General features: G+C 40.4%; 1 protein-coding gene across 1 annotated transcript; it reads right to left on the reverse strand.

The window, feature by feature from the left end:
• Positions 1 to 1,473: 1,473 nt before the first annotated feature.
• Positions 1,474 to 24,404, reverse strand: LAPTM4A (lysosomal protein transmembrane 4 alpha). The gene is made up of 7 exons (XM_042480041.1): positions 24,177 to 24,404; positions 11,620 to 11,740; positions 6,343 to 6,419; positions 6,125 to 6,247; positions 5,552 to 5,647; positions 3,178 to 3,276; positions 1,474 to 2,226 (listed from the first exon to the last, which is right to left on the reverse strand). Exons 1-7 carry the CDS (start codon positions 24,273 to 24,275, stop codon positions 2,152 to 2,154), a joined length of 690 nt encoding a protein of 229 aa, XP_042335975.1. The 5' UTR covers positions 24,276 to 24,404; the 3' UTR covers positions 1,474 to 2,151.
• Positions 24,405 to 25,279: the final 875 nt, after the last annotated feature.

Genomic DNA, 25,279 nt, shown 5'->3' on the forward strand with positions numbered 1-25,279 from the left:
AAGGCATCCAAGTTGGCTGCCCAAGTAACTACATATTGTGACACTGAATTACATATTTAATTGTTGTGTGATGCTCCTGCTGAGCCCTCCCCAATGTTATTAGACTGCAACAGACTTGGCAATGGTGAAGAATGCTGGTACAGTGGTACCCCGGGTTACGAAAATAATCCGTTCCGCGGCGCCGTTCGTAACCCGAAATCGTTCGTAAGCCGAAAAAGCCATAGGTGCTAGCGCTAAAAGCCGCGATTTCGTGCGAAAAAGCGCCGAAAAGCACCAAAAAATTTTTTCGTAACCCGAAAAAAAAAACGTAACCCGAAACAGTTTTTTCCTATAGTATTTTTTCGTATCCCGGAAATTTCGTAACGCGGTGCTTTCGTATCCCGGGGTACCACTGTACTTGCAGTCCCAAAATCATCTGGAGGGTTAAATAATTCCCACCTAGAAAATGGAAAGACTGGCCAAACTGGAATAAATCCATGGAAACAGTGGTTGAAGGGTGAGTCCACATGCAGGTAAATCCAACTGGTTAAACAGGTCTACTCTAGTTGAAATTCGTGCTAGGATTTAGGCCAGTGTACCCTGAGATGATAAATTTCCAAGTATGCTCTCCTGAATAGAAAAAGACTTCAGTATACAGCTATCATACAGGATAAGAAAATGGAGGAACCATCTTTTGGAGTGCCATTGATTCATGCCATCAACATAGAAGTGTAGAATTTCTCCTTTTCACATAGCATTTTCTCCATATCTTTTCCTCCAATTGATTTCAGCAGGAAGGAAATAAATTAAGGCAGCTCAAGAGCAGATATAGTTCTTTCCCCTTTCTAAGGGGAGTTTAAAGGCTCTAAATCCAGTGGCTCTACAGCTTCTCTTTGAACTTTATGGTGGAACCTGACTCCAGAGAAGCACTAGCTATGTTCTTTTAGCAGTGTCCATGGAGATAGTTGTTTCATCCCTTCTAAGGCCTCAAAGATCCCACTCCCTCCCGGAAATCATATGGCTTCCTAGGGTGCCATCATCACAGGGGAAATTACAATGTACTGTAGTCTTAGTTAGTTCTCTAAGTACATTTCTAATTATAATTAAATGCTTTGCACTTTTTTTACCCCTACGGGAAATCTAATGCAATCGCAAAAGTGATTTAATGTAAAAGCAATCTACCCTGACTGGATACGATCCAATCTAAACCATGGCTTCAGGTCAGTCGACTATGAGATTACTGAACGTTCTCCCAGGTGAACCCATATTAAATGTTGAAATGAACATTGCAAATCCCAGTCACAAAACTTGGCAAAATGACAACACACACACACACACACACAGAGAGAGAGCCACAAAACCATTTCCTCACTGAAACATACAAGTTGATTTTATACAGAATTCTCATAATATGTTTTGTGGCTATCAAAGTTTGTGCTTGGTAGCAGAAACCCTATTTCAAAATCATTGATGATCACTGCTTGCCTTTTTTTAAAAACAAGTTTTATTAAAGTATCATTTATAAACAAAGATGAAAATACATACAAATTAGAAGCATGCAACTGACACAAATGTATTTACTGTGAACACTTGCATTCACAGCATATGGTAAAAACCTCAAACCATAATGCCAGCTTCAGATTTCCTGAAAACAGTGTTTCAAGGCATTGGATAACACAGGAACAAGGTAAGATATAGGAGAAAGTGCCAAGTAAACACATAAATGTTAATGTACACCACATTTTGAACTTCTTTCCCCACTCTAAAAAAAGAAATAATAAAAAACCCAAGCTGTCATATTGCCACTTGTTTGATTGTCCCTCAGATTTATCTATATTTGTAAAACACCTGATCTTGTGAACACCCATTTCCCAAACTAGCTCTCACTCATCCATGTTAAATGAATCAACAAATATGAAGCTATATACAGAGACAGAGGTGCTTGCAGAATGAAGCCCTAAGGCAATAATTGCTTAGGAGGACTGAGAAGATCAATAAAATCAAGCTACCATGGTAGTGGTGTAGAAATCACTCCCAGATGGATTTTGTTTAGTAAGGTTATATCAAATGCCTCTCAACCATAGTGTTGCTCCTAAAGCCCTGAATACTTAAGCAGTCTTGCAGTATAAAAATGAAGCTGGTACAAGTGTTTTCAACTCATGTTCAGTAGCTTCAGATAGGTATGTAAGGAGGTGGAGGTTCTTTCTCTGGCATCTTCACTGCCATATCGTATGTTGGTAGGACGTACTGTAAAGGGAAACACGGGGAAAGGATGGGTGACTGTTTGTCTAATAAAACAACTGTTTCTAAAAATTTCATCTGTTCTCAACAAAAAAGTCAATTCTATCCCAGCTCAGTGCTGTAAGCTGCCTTTTGCTCCTGAGTGTCAAAATACTTGCAGCATGCATCTAACAAACTGGATTTCATATAGCTCCTCTAGACAGTTCAAATTACCTGTATTATTAAGTAAAGTTGCTTCTTTGTGATTAGACTATTGTGTTCAAAAGGTCTTCCAAAGAGCTCTTCCCCACAGCCATGCTAACAGATTGTAAACCAGCACAAATAAAAACCTCGTTTTTAATTTGCTTTATTATTTTCACACACACTATGAGAAGTAAAAAAAAAAAAGAAGTGACTGCTCTACCCCAAAAGTGGCATCATTGAATCACCACATATTCTATTTAAGACATGGGTAAAAAAATTGTGCCTCCCCTGAAGATACTCTCTGACTGTCATCAGTCCCAAAACAGGCTGGCAACAGCGGGATCAATAGGAGTACTAGTTCATCAACACATGGTTACTTTATCACTAATTCAAGAGATTTAAACTGAGCACTGGGGGAATTCGAAAACCATGCCTCCATAAAAAAAAATCACGTTGTTCTATTTTGTATCTTAACAATAATGCTTGATGGAAGAATATGAGAATTTGGAAGACTGCAACCTGCTAGCTTAATCCAGGGAACTGGGACTGCCAACCCACTGGCTCAGCCCATCCTAGAGAAGGCTAAGTTTTGAAATACTGAAGACTCCCTTTCAAACTTAGTGAGGGCTCAATCATTTCCTGTCAGCAAATATTTCCAGTAAAAACACAATAGGAGCAGGGCAGCAATCTGTCTGCACAGATACAACCACACCAAGGCTGGCAGAAATATGCCCCCCACCCTAAGTTTAATAGTTTGTCTTATTTAGATTTTACCTGTGGAGGTGCTTCAAACGCAGGGTATACTGCTATTTCAGGCAAGTTTCTGTTGCAAATGTATTTATAGCAGTTCCATACACAGTTAATCAGGTAAGCCTGCAGAGGAGGAAGGGGAGGACATTTGAAAGTGGTCAACAGCAGATTTATGAACTATGCAACTGTACAGAGACAAGCCACATACATATATTTTGCAAGTAAATGAAGGAAGCAAATTACATTGTTTATTCCAGTTTTCTAGCTCTCTAAGAAGCTACAACTATAGCATCAAGCTCATGTAGTTACAAAGGAAGCATTTTAAGTGTATCAGAACTTACTTTACTACCTTCAGGTTAGCTGGAAAGTATGTCAACACACAGGAGAGCAAAACAAAGCACAGAAGAAAAGAACTGTGAATGGAATTAATTAACTGGTCTTTGCTACAGCTATGTACTCTTGTTCCATTAATCCTCATACTGTGGATTAGAAAAGACTTGCACTGAGTGACTTCTGTCCTTTCTTCTAAGTCCCAACAATACTAATGTATTTTAGGGGATAAAAATGCCCCATATCCATATGAGTGTTTATGAGTATAGAATGGAGGTTATTCAAGAATACACAAACACCCAAACCCAGAAAAGACATGTTTGCATGAGACAGAATACATCCCAGTACTGCAAGACTTGACTTCTGCAAAAATAAATAAAATATAACCAACATAATTACTGTACCCTAAACATCTTACATATATTGTTTTCAACTTGCTTTGTTAGGAAATATACATAAACCCTGAGGGAAAACGGCTGTTTCTATTAGCAGAAAGACCTAGCACTACTGGGGCAATTCTATGCCCAAAAACAGAATAGCCCCTGACAATGAAAACGTAGCTCAGCAAAGGGCCATTCTTTGTTCCAGCCACTCTAGAGGCAACTCTGTCACAAACTGAAGTGGTGCAATGTTGACTCATTTTCTTATCCATTCGCCTACTGCACAAGTGACACTGTGGGGGTGTACCGCATGCTTATTCTATGAAATGGTGCCAATGTATTTAGGGCATTGGCTAGCAGATCTCAAGCAGGTTTTAAGCTGGTGAAACAGAAGTGGTCTTTCACCATAGTTCACCCACTGTGGAAATAAATTAAACTAGTGTTGTCACCATGCTTTATCATACCTGTAGTGCATGAGGCTGTTACCATGGGTAAATGTCTCCCCTCAAAGAATATAATGTCTGAGCATCACATCACCACCAGTTTTATCCCACATATTCTTGGTTTATTTGATTTATAATTCTGAAATTAGAATTTATCTCCAACTTAACCAGGTGCTTTTCAGTGGCTCGATGTCTCCCAGATATATAACAATTTGAAGCTATTCAATGACACAGCCACATGGGTCTTCTAAAGTGTCAGCAGCCTAAGAATGAGAAGAATGGATGCCATAGATCTTCTAAGGCTTCAAAACTTTGTGCCCACACACACATGACACACATATATGTGTGTGAACTTTAATGGTTTTAATAGTTATTAAAGGTTTTAATTATGTTTAATTTTTTGTTAGGTTTTTAGCTGATTTTCTTTTAGTTTTATAAGCTGCCATGGGTCTCACATTGGAAGAAAGGCAGCATACAGATGGACTAAATACATAATTAACATAAACTGTTCATGCTACACCTCCACCAATGTATCCCTTTCAGCTCACTTTGGCTATGGTAGGGGTCTTCTTTTTGTATCCACTAAATACACACTAAGCTACCCTATTTGTTTCACAGATTACATGGTGAAGAATATTTTCTTTGAAGAACAGTTCCAAGATACCTTGCACCGTTTCTTTGTTTGCATGCTTCTTTAGCCCTGGTCATTCCCAAATGATGTCTCTAGTGTTCCACAGTGAAATGTCTGTGGATATCTGTTTCAGATCCTTCCAACTCTGCCTTTCTGCTTCTCTTCACCACCAATGACAAAGGACATTTTCTATTGTAATACATTATACTGTATGAAACAAAAAAGTATCCCAATGGCAAAATGCAACAGATTTGTTGGAACAATTTTTGTTCCAACTGTTTATTGGCTATTAAAAAAGAACAACATGGTGCAGTGATCTGAATCTAAGGGTCATTGCTTAAAAGTCTTGAGATGCTGCTGCCTGTCTCTATGAATTCTGCAACAAAATATGGTTCTGGGGTTCTAAAATGTCCCTTCTGGTAGGATCTTATATGGATCTAGATAAGAAACCTGCCAGGAATTCTTGCCTATGACTTAAAAACTGCCCAATTAATTGGAAAGGGCTACAATAAAAATTCTTACCCTGTTTTAATGTTCACAAAACTGACTTTGACAGATTAATGAGGCATTAGTGTCTCCTAAAAGATGAAACATATTGTTATAAAAAAACTGACCTTTAAGACGATGATACAGAAAAAGATCACCAGAACAGTGAACAGAAGACAGCTTGAATCAAGGGAAAGGAGATCATCTTTGTATGGGAATTCTGGCTAGAAAACAAAATAGGAATGTTTAAATCGTATACTAGTTACCACATGACTAAAACACATTCAAAGAATTATTCCATACACACAAGTTATTCCACTGTTTTGTCTTCATTTCTGAATCAATTGTGTAGAGAATTTAGATGAAACAACAAACAAAAACAGTTTAATAAAAAATTCAAAGTCCATTAGGAGGAAATTTCTATTTTGGAACCAGTCAAAGCAGATCTGGATAAGTCTCCCAGTATCATTCAATGTGGTATAAACTCTGGACTATAGGATCACAAAACCAAAGGAAATAACCACATTCATTTTCAATGGAGGAAGTTTATCAGGAGGAAATAAATTCTTGATTAAACAGTGCTGCTCCCAAACTGCCAACTTGCCAGGTGTGATGTGGATGGGGTTCCAAATAGCAAATAATCCAACACATTACACTGTCTCACACACTTCATGTTTAGAACAGTTTTCTTAGATACTTACTAGCTGATCCAGATAGTCCTTTATTCTTGGAAGATATGTTAGAGAACTTATAGCCACTAAACAGCTGAGAACAAAGTCAAAAAGCTGGTAACAGAGGAAAGGAATCAGCCAGCCAACCCGATGCTAAAAAGGCAAAATAAGAAGTATTTGTGATACTTAAACAAGACAAGCATACAAGTTTAGTGCCAAGAGTCATTAATACATTTACATATACTTACAGCAATTGCTCCATACACCATCATAGCACTGATTGTGAACAAGAGGAGTGAGATGGCAAAGAGAACACATGCATTTTCTGGTGGGAAAAAAATCAAAATGTTAGAATTAAAAGGATGTTTAAAAATTCAACACTGTATTTGCAATCTATTAAAAGTTAGTATTTATTCACCACCATGAATGACAAGAACACTGTGAATCATTTAACAGCAGTGTGATCTAGAAAGTAGTAGTAACCATAAATACTGGAAGTTCTTATAGCAAAAAAATAAAGTAAAGTAAAATTATGGGGAATACTGGGTGCAAACTATGTGACCCTAAGGCAAATCTATCATGGGAGTTTCTTGGCAAGTTTCTTCAGAGAGGGTTTGCCATTGCCATCTCCTGAGGCTGAGAGAGTGACTTGAACATGATCACCCAGTGGGTTTCCATGGCTGAGCGGAGATTTGAATCCTGGCCTCCAAAGTCATAGTCCAACACTCAAACCACTACACCAACATATACAGATTTTACTAATTTTTCCAATTAGAAATTATTCTTGTAGCCAGTCCTCTCTTAACTCATGTTTTCCACTTTTCTTATGATAAATAAAATAAGAGTTGCTAACTATCTTGTCACTTGGGCGAACCTGTGCCATTGATTTTCAGTACAGTTTGTGAACTTGATAACTTCAACAAACATAGCAGAGATCAAGACATGTCCCCTCCCCTACTGGTAAAACTTGAGAGTAGCTCAACTGAAGAAAATATACTAAGACAGAAGCAATAATTGTGAAGTTGTCTAACAGCATATAAAACAAAACGTAGAGATTTCATTGTGGAGAATGTCTTATGCTTAGCTGACACCCTTCATCCCATTGCTAATTACAAGATTATGCAAAAGCAGCATTATTAATAAACATACATACTAATTTGACAGGTGTAATTAAGTTAACGTATCTTTTTACCATGTATACTCAACTATAAGTTGACCTGATATATAAAGTTGAGGGAAGGCTTTAGGGCCAAAATCATGGTTTTTGACATGATGCGTGGATAAGTCGAGGGTAAAACTTAAGGACATGTAACAAAGGATCTAAAGCAGTGGTTCTCAACCTGTGCGTCGCGTCTTCTTTGGAGATCAAACAACCCTTTCACAGGGGTCGCCTAAGACCATCGGAAAACACATATTTCTGATGGTCTTAGGAACTGAGACGAAAATAATTTTATGGTTGGGGATCACCACAACATGAGGAACTGTATTAAAGGGTCACGGCATTAGGAAGGTGGAGAACCACAGATCTAAAGGACAAGACAAAAGGAAAATACCACTGCCCTCTCTATCAAACACCACTTCCCTGGTGCTGGAGAAGAAGGTTTAACATTGGATTGAGAAGGGAAGGAAAGTGGTGGGAAATGGGGTGCTCCATGGTCAGAAAGATCCAGAGGAAAATGGGGAGGGTAGGTTTTAACATTTGATTGAGAGGAGAATCACATATTTCACCTCTTTCAGAAATCACTGCCAACGCACAGAAAGTGGGGCATCAGGATCTTTCTAAGCAGTACAGTATTACTGTTCTGACTCGTATATACGTCAACCCAGGATTTTAGGGTCAATTTTGGGGCATACATTTTTTTTGATTTATAGTCAAGTATATGTGTAAGTCTTTGCTTACATTAGTAATTTTTTTTAAATGCCATCATGCTTCTGCACAAATTATTCCATGTAATATATGGATGTACACTGACAGGTGATTGATGTACTGAAAAGGAAATGTTGGGACTCACTATGATATATTTATTTTCTGAAATAGCTGGATAATATCCTTAGATGGCTCCTTCCACTTGTTTGCATAGGCAAAAATATGCAAATTAGACTTGAAGTGCACTCCCTGATGGAGATACCACTACAGAAAGAACCTACAGATAGAACCTATGACCACAGCACAGGAGATAAAAACGAGGCAAGAAAATATCTCTCAAAATCCCAAAAGTTACAACTCAGTCATATTAACAAATGAATGAATGAATGAATGATTAAAACCATATAACATTAGTATAGGTTAGACATATACCCAACGATCTGTAATTGTCAATCTATCAATCTGTAATTCCTGATCCCTATCCAGCAATGTAAACTAATCACTCAAGGGAAGAAGGATATTCCACATCCATTGGAGAAAATAAACAGTGCCATGTAAGTTCTAAGATTCTTTATTTCTGCACTAATTGAAACATCTCTGTATTTTCACCACTAGTACCACTAGATACCAAGATTAGATTACCGACTTGTTAAGGGCTGGTTTACATTCCCCCTCTCAAAATATCTAGGACATTGTTGAAAAGACATAAATCAGATTCATGTTCAAGGATGAACACCATACCCTTCTGTGAACTTCGTACTGAACTTAGGCAGAGATCTGCTCATCTGGGAAGGCAATGTAATCCATTTTGAACTGTCATCATCTGATAAGACTATCTGAGTGCTAGAGAGAAATGGAACAATATCTGGCACACAGATGTGCTGGAACCCATGAAGTCCTGGAATTGCTCACTCATCTAAAATGTACTCTGTTAGATTTTGCAACCCATCAGAAGAAAATGTGGCCCAGAAAAAATAACAGGCAACGTGGATTTCACCCCACCCCCCTTTTTTTGGCAATGCATGAAATCTAACAAATACGTGCGCAGGAATGATGAATACTGCTTTATTAGGTCATCTACATTCCTTCAGAAAGCAAGCCCAAAGCAATAGTTAAGTAAAATATCAGATCATGTGCATTCCCTGTATTTCAAAAGGAATACAGTGGTACCTCGGGATACGAAATACCCAGGTTACGAAATTTCCGGGATACGAAAAAATCCCATTGGAAATAATTGTTCCGGGTTACGAATGTTTTTCGGGTTACGAAAAAATTTTTTGGTGCTTTTCGGCGCTTTTTCGCACGAAACGCGGCTTTTCCCCATTAGCGCCTATGGCAATTCGGCTTACGAAGGCTTTTCGGGTTACGAAAGCGGCCGCGGAATGAATTAATTTCGTAACCCGAGGGAGCAGTGTATTTGCCAAAGAAAAAGCTAAACTAATCAGTTTCTGCCATAACACAAGCAGGGAGAATTATAGCTAACTTGCAATAATAATCAGGGGCAGAAATTGTAGCTAGCATACATAAATCTCTGTTCTGTTACAGTGCAATTTCCACTAATTTTTAGGTCAGAGACTTGGAAATGCTATAAAAAGATAGAATGACCATGCCTAATAATGGCTAACACTGAGGCTATCCAAAGTTCTGAAACCACTACCTCAAGAGCCAGCAAATCTATGCCCATTTACTGGCAGATCTAGGAGCAAATTTTCTGACTTTGGGATCCTCCGGAGGGCACACAGTTTGACCCCCACCCCCACCCCCCAAAAAAGCCTGAAAGTGGCCATAAGTCCACTTCTGCTTTTCAAAAGTAGGTAATTTGGGATATTAAAAATTTTCTGGAGCGTTTATGTGACCTGAGGCCAAACTTTGCCCACTCCTGCACTAAGGAAACTCTGAACTGAAAATCAAGGAACAACTATTATTATCATTATCATCATCATTTTCTTTTTAAACTGTAACTACCTTATGTAGGAAATAAGAAACCCTTGGAAACTTTCTGTGGCATCTCAGGCTATAGAAGTGGGATATATTCAGACAAAAGTTTTATTCTTCAGGCTGACTGACAAGATACACTTAGCCCTCCATATTCACAGATTCTTTATCCATGGATTCAACCATCCACAGGTTGATTTTAAAAAAAATTAATTCCAAAAGCAAACCTTGATTTTATATAAGGAACACCATTTTACTATGCCATTTTATATACTGGGACTTGAACATCCATGGGTTTTGACATCCTCGGGGATCCTGGAACCAAACCTCAGCAGACACCAAGGGCCTACTGTATGAGATTTACCTTCCGATTCCTGTTTTGAAGGAAGACTGTGCATCTGACAGGTCAGAATAATGAAATGAAGGGAAAGAACCATTTCCTATAGTCTCTCCTGTCAGACTGTAGCCCGGACTCCTTTACTCAACACTGCAGAGAGGACTAGCTCTGATTTTCATGCACTTCAAAGATGCCAAGTACAGTGCACCTGTGCCACGCATGGATGCATTTTATGTGGCTTCCAATTTACGTGGAAGCCACGTGGGGAAAACAATGGTGTTCATGCACACCACGCCGCCACATGCATGCACCCCATTATTTCCTATGGGGCTCGAGTATAGGCGGATTTTCTCTTACGCGGGAGAATGCGGAACGGATCCCCCGTGTAAGGAGAGGGCCCACTGTACGTATTCCAGACTCTTTGCCAGTCTCTTTGCCCTAATCTGGCATATCTAATAATAAATACCTCCAAATGAGGGGCTTTTCTATCAGTAATGGAGGGCATGGACAGACCCATTCTTTCTAAGCCTCTACAGACTCAGCTTCTTTATGTTCTGATAAAGCAGACTGCCCATGCTAACCGCCCTGTTACGTTAGGCCTCTGTAGGATGGGAAAGTATCTCCCAGAAATGACTAGGTTCTCTAATAACAGGAAGACAGACACACAGCTACAGATGGATTTTTCTCTTTGTGCCTGAAGTCTGTAGTAAACATATATCCTTTCTACATGAAACAGACTAGTGGATACTCTCTTTTATCCCTGTCTGAAAAGTGAGACAAAGGTCCCTATTGTGCTTCAGCACTACTTCTCAAGTGAAGAGGAATCTGCTCAGCCTCCCTTCTTTGGGAGAAGGATCTTGACGGAATTAAGGTGAAAATAATGTCTTTCTTTTCCTCCTTCAGCCTTTTCAACAAATGTCTCTCAACAACCCTGAGTTGGCCTCCATAGATTGGGAGCTACACACTGTAGTAGCAATTCTGGAATAGCAGATAAAGCAAAAGCTGCACCCCTAGTACTGGCAGTCTGCCTTATAGTCAAGCAGGAAAGAAACTGGATGCAGTTTCCTCCTCCATCAAGGAGTGCGCGTCAAACCTAACTGAAACACTCCTACCTCTCAGAGCAAGTGGGAACAGCAACCCAAGGATATCCTCTCCCACTGAAGGAAAATTTCCCTTTTATAAGGCACCTTACTCTTTTCCTGAGCCAGAGAGATCAATGACAATCACAAATTATGGCTTGGCTAGTAGATCCAAACAAAGTATTGGACCCTATCAATATACTTGACAGATTAAAATGCAACAAGCTTTTGCTAGATGCATCTGAAAAATACAAGCTTTAGTATTCAAAAATTATTTTCCCCCCATCCTCTAAAATTAAAAACCTACCTGCCACTCTCTCAGAGGAATAGTAGTTACCAATAACTTCATACTGAATATCAACGGTTGGCACAGTGTTAGGGTGAGTCACTTCAACTGTCAGCAAAATGCCCATTAGAAGATTCACCACCTGTAATAGAAAAGAAACACTGTACAACTAGAAGACAATATTTAATTTGGCAAAAATTACTTCTACTACCAATTATACAGCAAAATGTTTTACAGTCTTCCAGTGTGACCCTAAGTATATTTACACAAAAATAATAATAATAATAAAATTTTATTTATACCCCGCCCTTCCAAATAGATCAGGGCGGCTTACAAAAGCACCTTAGTGCAGCACATACAATATAAAACAGATTAAAAACAACATCATTACATAAAAACAATAAAAACCCCTTAGCCCAACCACACGGCCACGAGTGAGGAGGGAGGCCCATAGGATGTTTAGTCGGGGAATGCCTGGTTAAATAGGAAGGTTTTGAGTCCCTTCCTAAATTGGGCCAGGGTGGTAGATGAGCGGAGCTCTATGGCAAAAACCATTCCCATCAGTCAAAAACAAGTTCCAGTATGTTCAATAAGGCTGATTCCAATGGACTTCAGGCTTTATAACAGGTAGGCAACTGCTTTATGTCTGGGGATTAATTTTCTGCTCATAGGATCTGCCAGAGTCTGGACTGGATCTGGACTGCCAAAAACACCCCCAAAATGAAGTAACCAGGAGTCCACTGATGGCTTAGGGAAAAAAATAATGGATTTCCTGTTAATTACAGCAAGGCCCTCTGCACTGAAAATACAGTCAGCACTGTGGAGCTACAGATCCTTTATCCACACATTCAACCATCCATGGCCAGAAAATATTCAAATAGTATATAAATTCCAAAAAACAAACCATTTTGCCATTTTATATAAAGGACACCATTTTACTATGCTGTTGTATATAATGAGACTTGAGGATCCATTTTGGTAATGGGGGGGAGGGGGCATCCTGGAACCAAACTCCGGTGGATACCAAGGACTCACTGACAAAAGCTTCTGAAAAGCAATTTACCTGTGTGTGTTTGTGTGTGCGCACGTGTACACGCACGCACGCGCGCATAAGAAAAGCATGATCTGGGCAATCTTGAGGGGTCAAATGTCATAAAAACAACCTTATAGGCCCAAGGGCTGCATTCTACCCATCCCTGTGCTACATATGCATATATGCGGGTGACACCATACTACCAGCAGAAAATATCAAAGATTTGGAAAGATTATTGAAGAAAGTAAAGGCAGAAAGTAGAAAGGCTGGTTTACAGCTGAACTGACCACAGATGATCAACACAGTTATAAAGTAGATGATGAAGACCTTGAAATAGTTCAGCATTTTCCAGACTTGGGCTCCATCATCAATCAGAGTGGAGACACAGTCAAGAAAACGGAAGAAGACTTGGATTTGGAAGGGAGCCATGAAGGAACTAGACAAGATCCTCAAGTCTAAAAATATATCACTGAACATTAAAATTAAGATGGACCACACCATAGTATTCCCTATCTCTATTCATGGTTGTGAAAGTTGGGCAATGAAAAAAGCTGATAAGAAGACAATCAATTCATTTGAGATGTAGTGCTAGAGAAGATTTCTGCAAATACCATGGACTGCTAAAAAGACAAATGGATGGGTCCTAAAGTAAATCAAGCCTGAGCTCTCCTTGGAAGGCAAGATGACTAAACTGAGGCTGTCGTACTTTAGACACATCATGAGAAGGACTCACTAAAGACACAATAATATTTGGTAAAGTGAAATGTAATAGGAAAAGAGGAAGACTGCATACTAGACAGATAAGATTAAACCAGGAAAGCCATGGCCATGAGCAGTTGAGGTCAGGATAACTGGGTGGTCTCTCCTTCACAGGGTCCCCATGGGTTGAAGTCAACTTGAAGGCAGTTAACAACAACAAAGTGCTACAATTCTAGCCATCCGCTGAGCAACTGGCCTTGCAACTGACAGCAACATTTGATCTGTTTTCTACAGCTAAGTAGCTGTTTATCTTGGCATCATTTCAGAAATGACACTGCTGGAGAAATACAGTTTGCAACCCATCAATGACCCTAGCAGAAAGCAATGCAAATTTCCCCTAGAGAAAGAAGTTATTTTGAGACACAGAAAGGGTGTGTGTGCAATCCTGATATATCACTTCCATACAAAATAAAAGAAGGTATTAGAACATTAATACAACCAGCTCTTGAAGACATTTAATGGTACAAAAGGGTATGAGAACAGAGCCCCCAAAAGATCAGTGGTTTTACTTGGTCTGCTTGTGGTTCACATGACAGGAATAGGAGGAGCCAGGACAAACAGAGGTAGATGGGCCAATTTTTTGACAATGAATCCAGGAGTAGTGTTTGGATTGCAACACAGCCTTGAATCCAGTTAGGTAACCTTCTGCTACCATCTGTCTGTCCTCATCAAGTTCATAACTATGACCTGACCTTCTTTTGCTTTTGACCTAATTTCCACTGGGCTGCCAGCACATACAAGGATCCTTGAGATGTTTCTGAGGAAAGGCATGTGAAAGAAACAAGAGCACAGAACTGGAGCCTGCTCCATATCCACATTCTTTATCCATGGATTCAAGTATCTATGGCTTGAAAAATATTCCAAAAATACATAAATTCCCTAAAGCAAACCTTAATCCTGCTATTTTAGATAAGGGATACTATTTTACTATGCCACTGTATATAAAGAGACTTGAGCATCCATGGATTTTGGTACCCACAGGGGGATTCTGGAACCAAAGCTCAGCAGTTACCAAGGGCCCACTGTATGGGGTTTACTTTGGGGACTCCTTTTTGGGGGGGAGGAGGGGAGATATTTTCAAGCCATGGATGGTTGAACCTGCAGATATGGGGGGTCCAGTGTACTGTGTTGACATCCACAGCCTACCATTGAAGAGAAGGCAGCAGCCACTGCTAACCAGTAGGATGAAGACATGGTCTCCCAAGAAACTAGAAGCCAATTTTATTATGTTTGGTATCCTTACTAAGGGTATAAAAATGGCACTAAGTGGTCTCAAGAGGAGCACTTGACACTGTTTAAGTATTCAGCCTCCCCAACTTACTGCCAACACAGAAAGAAAGTATGAGTGGGACATTCCAGAGAGCAAACTCGTGCCAAGGGTGAACATGGCTGGAAGGGTTCTAACAATCCCACAGATCAAGTTCTCATGCATATCATTCCTAGGGAGACAAGTATCAAGGTTACGAAAAAGAACAATTCCAACCACTTGCATCCCTCTGAATGAACCCAAGGCACATCCACAAGGGGAAGGACAGTACCGCGTCATCTGAGATTTCTGGAAGCAAAGATGCCAGAAAAGCTTTATCCAAGCCTTGCTCACAGAACTTTGGATTTATTTAATCATACAATAGCTCTGTTGACCTCACTTAAAAGTAAGAGTGAGCAAACTATAGTGGAAATCAATCTGTACTCCTGCACTTTGAATAAAATTGGCTGAAAATATGACCCTGAAATGAGCAGAAGCACTTCTGATTTGCATTTCTAGATGTGTGTGTCCTTTTACGGTTAATGTTCAGCATTTTTTTTAATATATATATAAATTTGAGGACCAGAATGGGTCTAAGAGCTGTTTCAATGCATGCTGCCACTCCAGAAGGCATTTAAGGACATTTTAGGGGATTATTCACTGACAACTTTGTTTTAAACAGAAAGAGCAGGGGGCAAGGGGACTGAAGGTTGACTTGGTGACTTCAAAAAGGGGGTTGGGTTGCACAGGGTTCGCAGGCTTCATGACACCTATGGACTGCATTTTCCATCTCCAACTTCATAAAACACAAGTACTTCTTGCACTATTGAGATAAGACAATAATATACCTTTAAACAAGGGTTGGAGAGCATGCAGCCCTCCAGATGTTCCTAGGCTGCAACTGCCAGCAACCCAAATCAGCATACCCAATGGTGAAAAATGCTAGAGGGTGCACTCCAAGAACATCTGGAGCAAAATTTACCCACCAATTTACTCTTGGAAGTTCTTAACAGGCTTTTTATAATCTTTAAGATAAGAGGTAAAGCCATAGGTGAAAAACTGCCTATGTCAAATGGAATGATCTATATTACATTCTCAATGTTGGCAGCCTCTGAACATGCTGCAGCACAGTCCTCATCATCTTTAGACAGTGGGTACAGCTTTAAAACATTTGAATTGCAAAGTTAATCCATATTTATTTATTTATTTATTTACGTTATTTATACCCCGCCCTTCAGCCCTAATGGCTCTCAGAGCGGCTTACAATTATTATTTTTAATAAGACGGTTATAATGTGAAAAAAAGAGTGTACAGTACGATGATTTACTTACATTAACCAACAAAAACATGACATTACATTCAGTTCCCAACACTGGTCAGTTCCTAACAGTTACTATACAGCTGACCCTTCTTATCCATGGATTTTTTATCCATGGATTTGAGCATCCACGGTTTGAAAATATTCCAAAAAAGTATAAATTCCAAATAGCAAAGCTTGATTTTCCATTTTATATAAGGGACACCATTTTGTAGTGCCATTATGCTTCATGAGACTTGAGCATCCACGGATTTTCTTATCCACGGGAGGTCCTGGAACCAAACCCCAGCGGATAACAAGGGCCCACTGTACAAGGTTCTGGTTAATGAAGTGAACTGCATAGCAATATCCTGGAGATTTAGGATGGCAAGATGCACTTCACTTCAACATGTTAAAGATTTACTAAAGCAGACTTTCTCCCTTTTTAGATTTTACTTTTTAGAATAATGGAATGAATCCAGACATATTCATACTTGAAGCAGAGCTGCTTAATTAAGTACCATTAATCATGATCACTTGATTTCAATGGGCCTGTTAGAAGAACAACTAATTTTGATTCGAACCCAATTTTCTTGCTTTTATATGAATTACAGTGTTTTCTTCTGCAAACACACAGGAGATAGTTCTTTAGTGCTTCAGAGCATCACAGAACTTTCATAGAGTATGCACTGGACCACTATAAAACTTTTACCCACAAACGTAATACAAAGGTGACACAAACAGCGAATAACTTTTATATGGAAGCAGTTTATCCTGGCACAATACATACGCCGTGCCAGAAATGAACCAAGCTTCTTCTCATTCCCTACTGTAACTAAACCAAAGTATGAATATATGAAATACATATGTATTCTGTAAACCCTTTGGGAAAAGAATCTATTCACCAATTCTTCATAAAACATAATATACAAAGACGGTGCTATATAAACATAAGGAACAACTGACAAGCTACGATGATGGATAATAAGGTCCTGGGTGAACTTTGGTATGCCTGAGTTATCATCTGACAGATTCCTGTTCCCCACACAATTTAAAGACCAGTTTTTCATCTCTTACAAAGCTTCTGCAGTCAAAAGGCAAACAAACAAAAACAATGCAATGACAACAATTCTCACATAAAACTACAGTGTAATCTGACTATTGATCAGTAGATAAATTACCCAATACAATGTGGTCAGATTTTACCGTCACCAAACCCCCAATGTATTTATTTGGAATGGACACTGAAATAATGACATGTACTTCAAAGTGAAATTAGCAGGACAGGAGTATGCATGAAAAGAAGACAGGTACGCTTCAGTTAATGAAGTAGATGTATGTGTTGCTGGGCAAAAACATCAGTGCCAAAGGTAGAATTAAAAGAGAAATAGGGGTAGGTCTTCATGCGTTACAAAAAAAGAAGAGTGGTTGAACAGATTTCAGCAAACTTTTATACACAACTAACATGATGCACATGAGAAATGAAGCAGTCATCTAGAGGCCACTTCCAAAATGCATGCTACAATGATTAAACAGTCCCCACTCTTCTTATGATAGATGTATGTTTTATCAACATGCCAGAGGAGGTGGTGAGGCAGGTTAATCTGCTTTCATGTTTTCTTTGTGTTTTGTTCTTCACACATGCTCAGTAGGTGATTCTGGAGGTAGCTGTAAGCACATACAGCTACAGCAGAATCATCTGGTCTACAATATAATCCCATTCATTCCCTGTTCAGGTTTTGTGGCATTGCTTTGCTGCAGACATGCTGTTGAAACCCGATAATGAAAGTACTTCCAGTAAGAAGGCTGTTTTTTAAAAAATGTCCAGCTTGACAGAAGATATGAAAATGGAGGGTGGAGGCAGGATGGACTTTTGTAATAAGGAGCTTATTCATCAGAAGGCTTTGTTAGCTGAGGTCTATCAGCACTAGTAACAATTTTCATTTTCATAAACACTGGAGGAAAGCAAGCACAACATTCAGAGCGTGACACATATAGTATTACAGTCTGTGCCTAATTTCTAAATTATTGTGTTGTTATTATGTGCCTTCAAGTCATTTCTGACTTACGGCAAGCCGCAGGCAAACCTATCCTAGGGCTCAGAGTATGTGACTTGCCCTAGGATATTGAACATGGCCGGAAATTGAACACTGCTCTCCACGCTGGTTCAATTTATAAATTACCTACCTAAAATACCTAATTTAGAGGTATAAAATTCATATGAAACCACTGACTAAAGGGGGATCTGTAGGTGAGTTTTGCAATTCACATTCACTGCCTTCTTTTCATGACAAAGGAAGAGCTGATTTTTCAGTTCATTTAATAATAATAATAATAATAATAATAATAATAATAATATAATACTGTTTATTTATAGCCCGCTTTTCCAAAAGAGATCAAAGTGGGTTACAACAATTTACTTTGCATTTGATCGTTTGCTAAGGCTTGTGCAACAGTTGTGCCCATTCCTAGAGATTATGTATCTGGCTACCGTCATTATATCCCATCTGGATTACGGTAATACATTCTACATGCTATTACTACTTTGAGAAGTATGTGCAAACTACAGCTAGTCCAAATTGCTGCAATCAGACTGTTAACTACAGGGAACATACAGCTCCCCTGTTGCGAAATATGTCAGATCATGTCAGGCCACATTCAAAGTGCTAGCTATGACCTGTGAGGTCCCTATAGAGTTTAGCTCCAGGTTATCTGAAGGACCATATTCTCCCATATGAGCCTGCTTGCGTTTGGAGATCTTCAGTCCATCCCAACCCTCAGAGATATATCTGGAGGCACATGGGAGATGACCTCCTTGGTGGCTGCTCCTAGGTTCTAGAACTCCCTTCCAAGGCTCCATCCAGACTGCAGAAATAATTTGGTTTGACACCACTTTAATTGCCATGGCTCAACGTTATGGGAATTGTAGTTTGCTGGGGCACTAGAGCTCTCTGACAGAGAAGGCTAAATGTTTCTTAAAATTACAATTCCCAGAATTCCACAGTGCTGAGCCATGGCAGTTAAAGTGATGTCAAACTGGATTATTTATGCAGTGACAATGCAGCCCTAGAGCCCCATCTACCACCCTCTTTGCTACCCTTCTGTAGGCAGACAAAGACCTTCCTGTTTCGACAGAGCTCTGAAAACTGATTGCTCAGAGGGGAAAGGCCTTTAATAATGTGTTGAATTGTCTATTTCCTCCTTCCCCTTTTTCAATGATTGTACTTTTAAAATGTTTTTAATTCTACTGATAGTTTGATTATGGTTTTTTTATTTATTTATTTGGTTTTTGATGTGAGCTTTTACTTGTATCTGTTTCAATATTTCTAAGACACCTTGAATCCTAGACCTGAGAAAAGAGGTTTTTATAGTAGAGATGAGACTGCAGAAGTCAGTATGTCATAATGCCCAATATTTTAACATCATTGACTCTCCCACAGAATTATCATGGAAGCACGGATTGACAATTTAGGCCACAGATGCACACACAAAGCCCCAATGTGACTGTTTTACACTATTCTAGTTTGATGATCACTGCACCATACAGAACATACAACTGAAGGAGATGCAGTCTAGCACAAAAATGGGGCATGGTTTCATTAACTGGACCATAGCATTCTCCTTCAAGAAGATTTGGTTTAGCTTAGTTTAATAGGTTTATCTTAATCTGTAACAAAAACACAATAAAAATGCTTCTTGAATAGACACATTATGTAATAATTTCTGGTCCAAGCATAACAGTGAACATTTCCCTCTTTTAATTTGCCAGAGGACAGCTACTAAAAGGCACTCCATCTTCTACTGATAGTTTAATCAGTAACTTAATAACTTAAGGCACTTCTGGGTCAAAGGATAGGAAGATTCAATATCCATCTCCGTCCGGGAAGGGAGGAATAAAAAGCAAGTGTGGCATCATCTTTAAGTCTAACTGGTCTTTATTTCAGCGTGAGCTTTCATGGATATTAACCCACTTCTTCAGATGCAGTACAGAGTGATATTAAAGCCTTAGATTACACATATACTTTATAATCTGAGACTTTAACATCACTCTGTACTGTGTCTGAAGGTTTATATCCTTGAAAGTTCATGTTAAAATAAAAACCAGTCTTGGGGTGCTGTCACATTCCTTTTAGGTTGCCAGGTTCAGATGATTGCATATACACACATGCAATACGAATTCCCTAGTGGCAAGCACCTTTTGGGAACTACTACTGACATGAAGGCACACATCTAAAACAACTAATCAGGCACTGCATCAAAACTATGGCCTGTTACAGACTGCCAAAATAAAGCTGCTTCGGGTCTCTTTGGAGGTATGCTGTTTAAATAATGCATGCACCCTAAGAATCCGGAAGCTGCACCAAAGCTGCACTCCAGTGCTTAGGAATGGAGTATGGCTTTGGCGTGACCTCCGGACTCTTAGGACTAGGCTTGCCATAACCCGGCTGCCCCCGTGAAATTCACGGATTGGAGTGTTTAAACCGTTTCCCGCCCGTTTTGCCCATTCATTCCCGGGTTCCTGCAGACTCCAGGCCAGATTTTGTCAATCTCCAGTCAAGACTTTTGACTGACAAGCTCTGCTTGCCTGGAAGAAGGCAGGATTGGCTCCTTCTCCGCATGTGACCCCCTTAGTCACGCCTCCTCCTCCTCCTCCTCCTCTTCAGCCAAGATGTCTGCCTCCAGGGAGAAGGAGAAGGAGCATGGCAGGGGCTTCCTGGTCTGGCAGCCTCCTTTGTCCCCCAGCCTCCGTCCCCAAGGGCTGCTGAGCACCAAGGCAAAAGGCAGGCACAAGGGACTCCCTTTAAAGTCTGTTCTTTTTTTTTCCTTTCCTTTGGGGCTCCTCTCTGCTCTGCAGGTGGCTATGGTTTCTGGGAGAGAGGAGGAAGGGGGAAGGAGGAGGGAGAAAATGCCCCAGGCGTCTCTCTCCTCCATCTAAGGCAGCCTCCTCTTCTTCCTCCTCCTCCTCCTCTTCTTCCCCCTTCTTCTTTTCTTTCCTCCTCTTTTCCCTGGAGGACCCAAGGGTTGTTGTGTCTTTGCCTGATCCTGCAGACTGTCATTTGTTTATACTTTCTAATCTGCCTCTACATGAACCTATCATGTGTTTTAAATTTGAATTTTGTCATTGTGCTGGCCAAATGGCCATAATAAAGTTATTCTTATTATTTCCTCCTCTTCCCCTCTTCCTCCTCTTCTGTTGTAATTGTGTAGAGTTCCCTTGGCATAGTTTCTTCAAAGGAGGAGAGGATTGCCTTTACGTTCTCCTAAGAGGCTGAGAGAGTGTGACTTGCCCAAGGTCTCCCACTGGGTTTGCAGGGCCATTCTGGCTCCTCCAATTCTCTAGCCACCAAGCCAGCCCCCTCTTCTTCCCTCCTTCTTCTTTTCTTTCCTCCTCTTCTGTTGTTTTTGTTGTAGCTATTGTGTGCCTTCAACTCTTTTCTGACCTATGGCAGCCCTGTCTGGATGTGGGAATTGTAGTTTGCAGAATGGCTGTGGCACCAGAGACTTAGAACTGAAAAGCACTTTGAGACCATAATAAGGCAAATTTATCCTGGGGTTTCTTGGCAAGATTGTATTCTGAAGAGGTTTGCTGCCTGACCTCTCATCTCTCCTTGAGGCTGAGAGGGTGGAGAGTAGGACTTGCCCATACTCTATTTGTTAATTCCAACCTTTTGGAACTTCTAGTATTGTCATTATGATTCTTCACATAATGGTCTACCTTTCAGGATTACACTTGTCAAGAATGTTCACACATATTAAAATATTCTATGGTAACAAATTGGACACACAAGTGCAGTAACAGCCAAAATCTACTATGCAGTGATACCTGTATAGTACCAACCAAAATGCACAAAATATATCATGCAAGCTTTCAAAGCTCCACTGACATCTTCATTAGGCAAAAGTGTTAAAAATCTAACAGAAGCAAGCAAGAAAGAGAAAATGATAGTGTAAATGTGCTATGTGTGTGTGTGTTTTAGAATTGATGTGTGTGTGTGGCCAGAAAGGGAATTACATTCCTGACATCTGTCCAGGAATAATGTCAAAATGTCCTCCATTTTGATCATGCCTAAGAAACATGCATTTAGATTAACATTTTTTTTAAAATCACCATTTTTTGGGCGTGTCCTCCATTTTTAGAAATGTTGTCCTACATTTGAAAATGTTGTCCTATTCTTGTCCTACATTTGTCCCGGTTTGGAGGTCCTGACTTATGGCAACCCTACTTAGGACCCATGCATCATTTAAATAGCATACCTCCAAAGAGACCCGAAGCAGCTTTATTTTGGCAGTCTGTAACAGGCCCATGTGTTGCAGGCCGTCTTACATGTATGGAAACAAGTATAAGAAGAGCTCTACTGAACAAATTGTCTCTCTCCCCTCCACTATGATTTTTTTCTTTCTGATGAAAGGAAGAAGCAACACAAGCAGCAGCACCAGACTAAAAAGGCAGCGAATCAGTGTGCAAACCAACACTTATTCCCATATTGGAGACCTGGGCAGAGTGACACAAGTCTATGTTGAACATTCTTGGAGAGACTTTTTGGGTAACAATGAGGGCATCCCAAAAGTCCCCTTGCGTAAACCAACATTAGAGGTTATAACTACAGAAAATAGTCACTGTTGGCTCTAAGCCATCAATTCACTGTAAAGGGAAATAGCTGCAACATCCGCATTTTATACAGATTTCATAAGAAAAAAACAGTGAATCAGTTTCTCTTGTACTCAAGATTCCTGGAAGCCTCCTTTCACAATTCTGTCATTTGCTGCCATATCACATTCTAGACCAGTGTAAACCGTGTGACTTTATTGGTCATCAACCTCCTATCCAGACTCATTGCTAGAAGCTTCTGAAAGTCAGGCATAAAAAGGGGATCAAGCAAATTCATGAAGAACAAATCTTCCAACAGTTGTACTGAACTCTCATATTCCAGAGCCAGCATGGTACTGAAAAACAGCTGCTGGGGGTTCAGCAATGGTCTTCACCCTGATTACGGGTTTTCTAGAGATGCCTGACTAGCCAAGATAAGGAAACAGAAATGCCTGGTTGACCATGAGAAGATAACAGCATTCAGAGACATGGCGGTTAGGAGTCTGTAGTATCAAAGTAACTTTACCTAGCTCTCAATCAAAGACAACACACCTTATGTTTTGCCAGTTTAGTTTCACATCTCCATGGTGTTGGCAACAAGAGAGAAACCACTGTCTGATCAAATATACTAGGATCAAAAAGGTGCTCTACATGACAAGAGGGCCGATTCATGGGAATTCAGTTTTATTTTATGCTGTTTACAAGATGAAGTGAGGTGCGGCAGCATAAGCACACGGCTGGCTCGCTATGGTTTATTCTGACACAATCCTGGTCAGACCTCTGGGCCTGCAGCCTTCAAAGTACTTCCTCCTCCTCCTCCTCCTCACAACTCTATGAGCAAAAAGGTCACAAGCTTACTTACGTTTAAACACTCTAGTCCTACGTCCAGCAATTTCGAAATAAGCCACACTGAACTCTGTCGGCCAGTGGTTCTCAAGCCTTTGACCCTTGTGTCCACCTTTATGCCTACATCTGGATGGTCAGGGCCTCCAAGCCTTGTGCCCCCTCTTGACTAACTCTCCCAGGGGTCCCACCCCAGTTTGATAGCTCTTATTCCCAATAGGTCTTATTCAATAAGTCTTATTCCCAAGGGGGGAGATGCTAAATTAGATACATGCTACAGCAGTGGTTTCCAACCTTTGGTCCTTCAGGTATTGGCTCACTCTGTGGGTTTCATGGCTGAATGGGCTTAACTGTGAATTTTAACATATTTGTGTCATATAAGTTGGCCAAAAGCAATAAAGATTGATTGGCTGATTGTCCAAAACTGGTTTTCCATTATGACATCCCAAGCCTTGGAAAACTCCTCTCTCTCTTTGTGGAACAACACCCTCTCAAAACCTCATAGCCATGTTGGCCACTGAGCGTGAGGGATGCTGGGATATGTAGTCCTTCAACAACAACAAATGGTTCCAAACTCTGCTAAGAACTCCATTTGCCAGTGCTGATTAAAAAAATCTCCTAGAAAAGGAATGCGCATGCGCAGACCACCTCAGCACAGCGATGAACTTGAACTAGGAGGACGCATGCGCAGTATGAAACATCAGCCGAAACTTCACCCACCGCACATGCCTCCCCCCTCTGAGTATGCGCAGTTCGAGACCTAGGAATCCTCCCTCGCTTTCCCTCCTTCTGGGTCAAGGTCTTTTCTTACCATACACCAGGTACCCAGGATGATAGTGCCGGTGCGGACATGGCAGCAGATGCAGCAACGGGTGCTGTAGAAGCGGTCTCGGCTCCGCTTGAACGTCATATCAGCGGCGGCGAAGCTAATGGCGGCGCCTCTCCTCTCACCACAGAACGTTCTTGCGCTTCAGCGGTAGCGCAGCAGCACCGACCAATTAGCGACGATAAAGCGCCCCGTTTCTTTCCTGGCTTAGCCAAGGCGGGGCAAGCGGAGATTGGCAGCCGAAGCAGCCAACCAGGAGGCTGCCAGCCGCGATGGCCTCACGAGCAACCTTCCTCCCCACCCACTCCGATTTACTCAGGCATACAAGGCAGTGGGTGACGTCAGCAATGGGAGCGGGGCAAAATGCCTTCTCAGATAGCGTTTCTAGTGCTTGCGTCACCGCCGCTAGGGTTGAGTGGCATAGCGGTTGGAGCGCTGGACTCTGATTCTGGAAGTCAAGGGTTCGATTCCCGAGCTGGGTGACTTTGGGCAAAGTCACACTCTCTCAGCCTCAGAAATAAAAATCCTCTATGGACAAATCTGGCTAAGTGCCATATATCAGGAATAATTTAAAGCAGTGGCTCCCCAAACTGCTATTTATTAAGGGATTTTGGACTCCAACTCCCAGAATTCCAAACTATTATCCAACATGGCTGAGGTTTCTGGGAGATGAAGTCCCAAAAAGAATCTCACAAAAGGCGCCCAGCTTCGGGACCATTGATTTAAAGATAATAATAATTATTATTACTGTATTTATATTCCGCCTTTTCCCAGAGGAATCAAGGCGGATTACAACAGAAATGATAATAAAACAATTAACAATATAACAACATAGAATAAAAATACAAACAATAGTCACATTATATTGTCCCCTTACAACCCCCCCCCACCATTACATAATAATGATACACAACACGACAACAACAGAGCCCTATTTAAAACACTTGGGTTGTGGTTGTTGTTGTGTATCTTTAAGTCAATGGTCCCCAAACTGTGCCCCTTTATTAAGAGCTTTTGGACTTCAACTCCCAGAAATCTCAGTCATGTTGGCCAGCAGTTTGGAATTCTGGGAGCTGGAATCCAAATAA

The sequence above is a fragment of the Sceloporus undulatus genome, chromosome 1, assembly GCF_019175285.1.
Source record: "Sceloporus undulatus isolate JIND9_A2432 ecotype Alabama chromosome 1, SceUnd_v1.1, whole genome shotgun sequence".
In the NCBI taxonomy this organism is placed as follows: Eukaryota; Metazoa; Chordata; class Lepidosauria; order Squamata; family Phrynosomatidae; genus Sceloporus; species Sceloporus undulatus.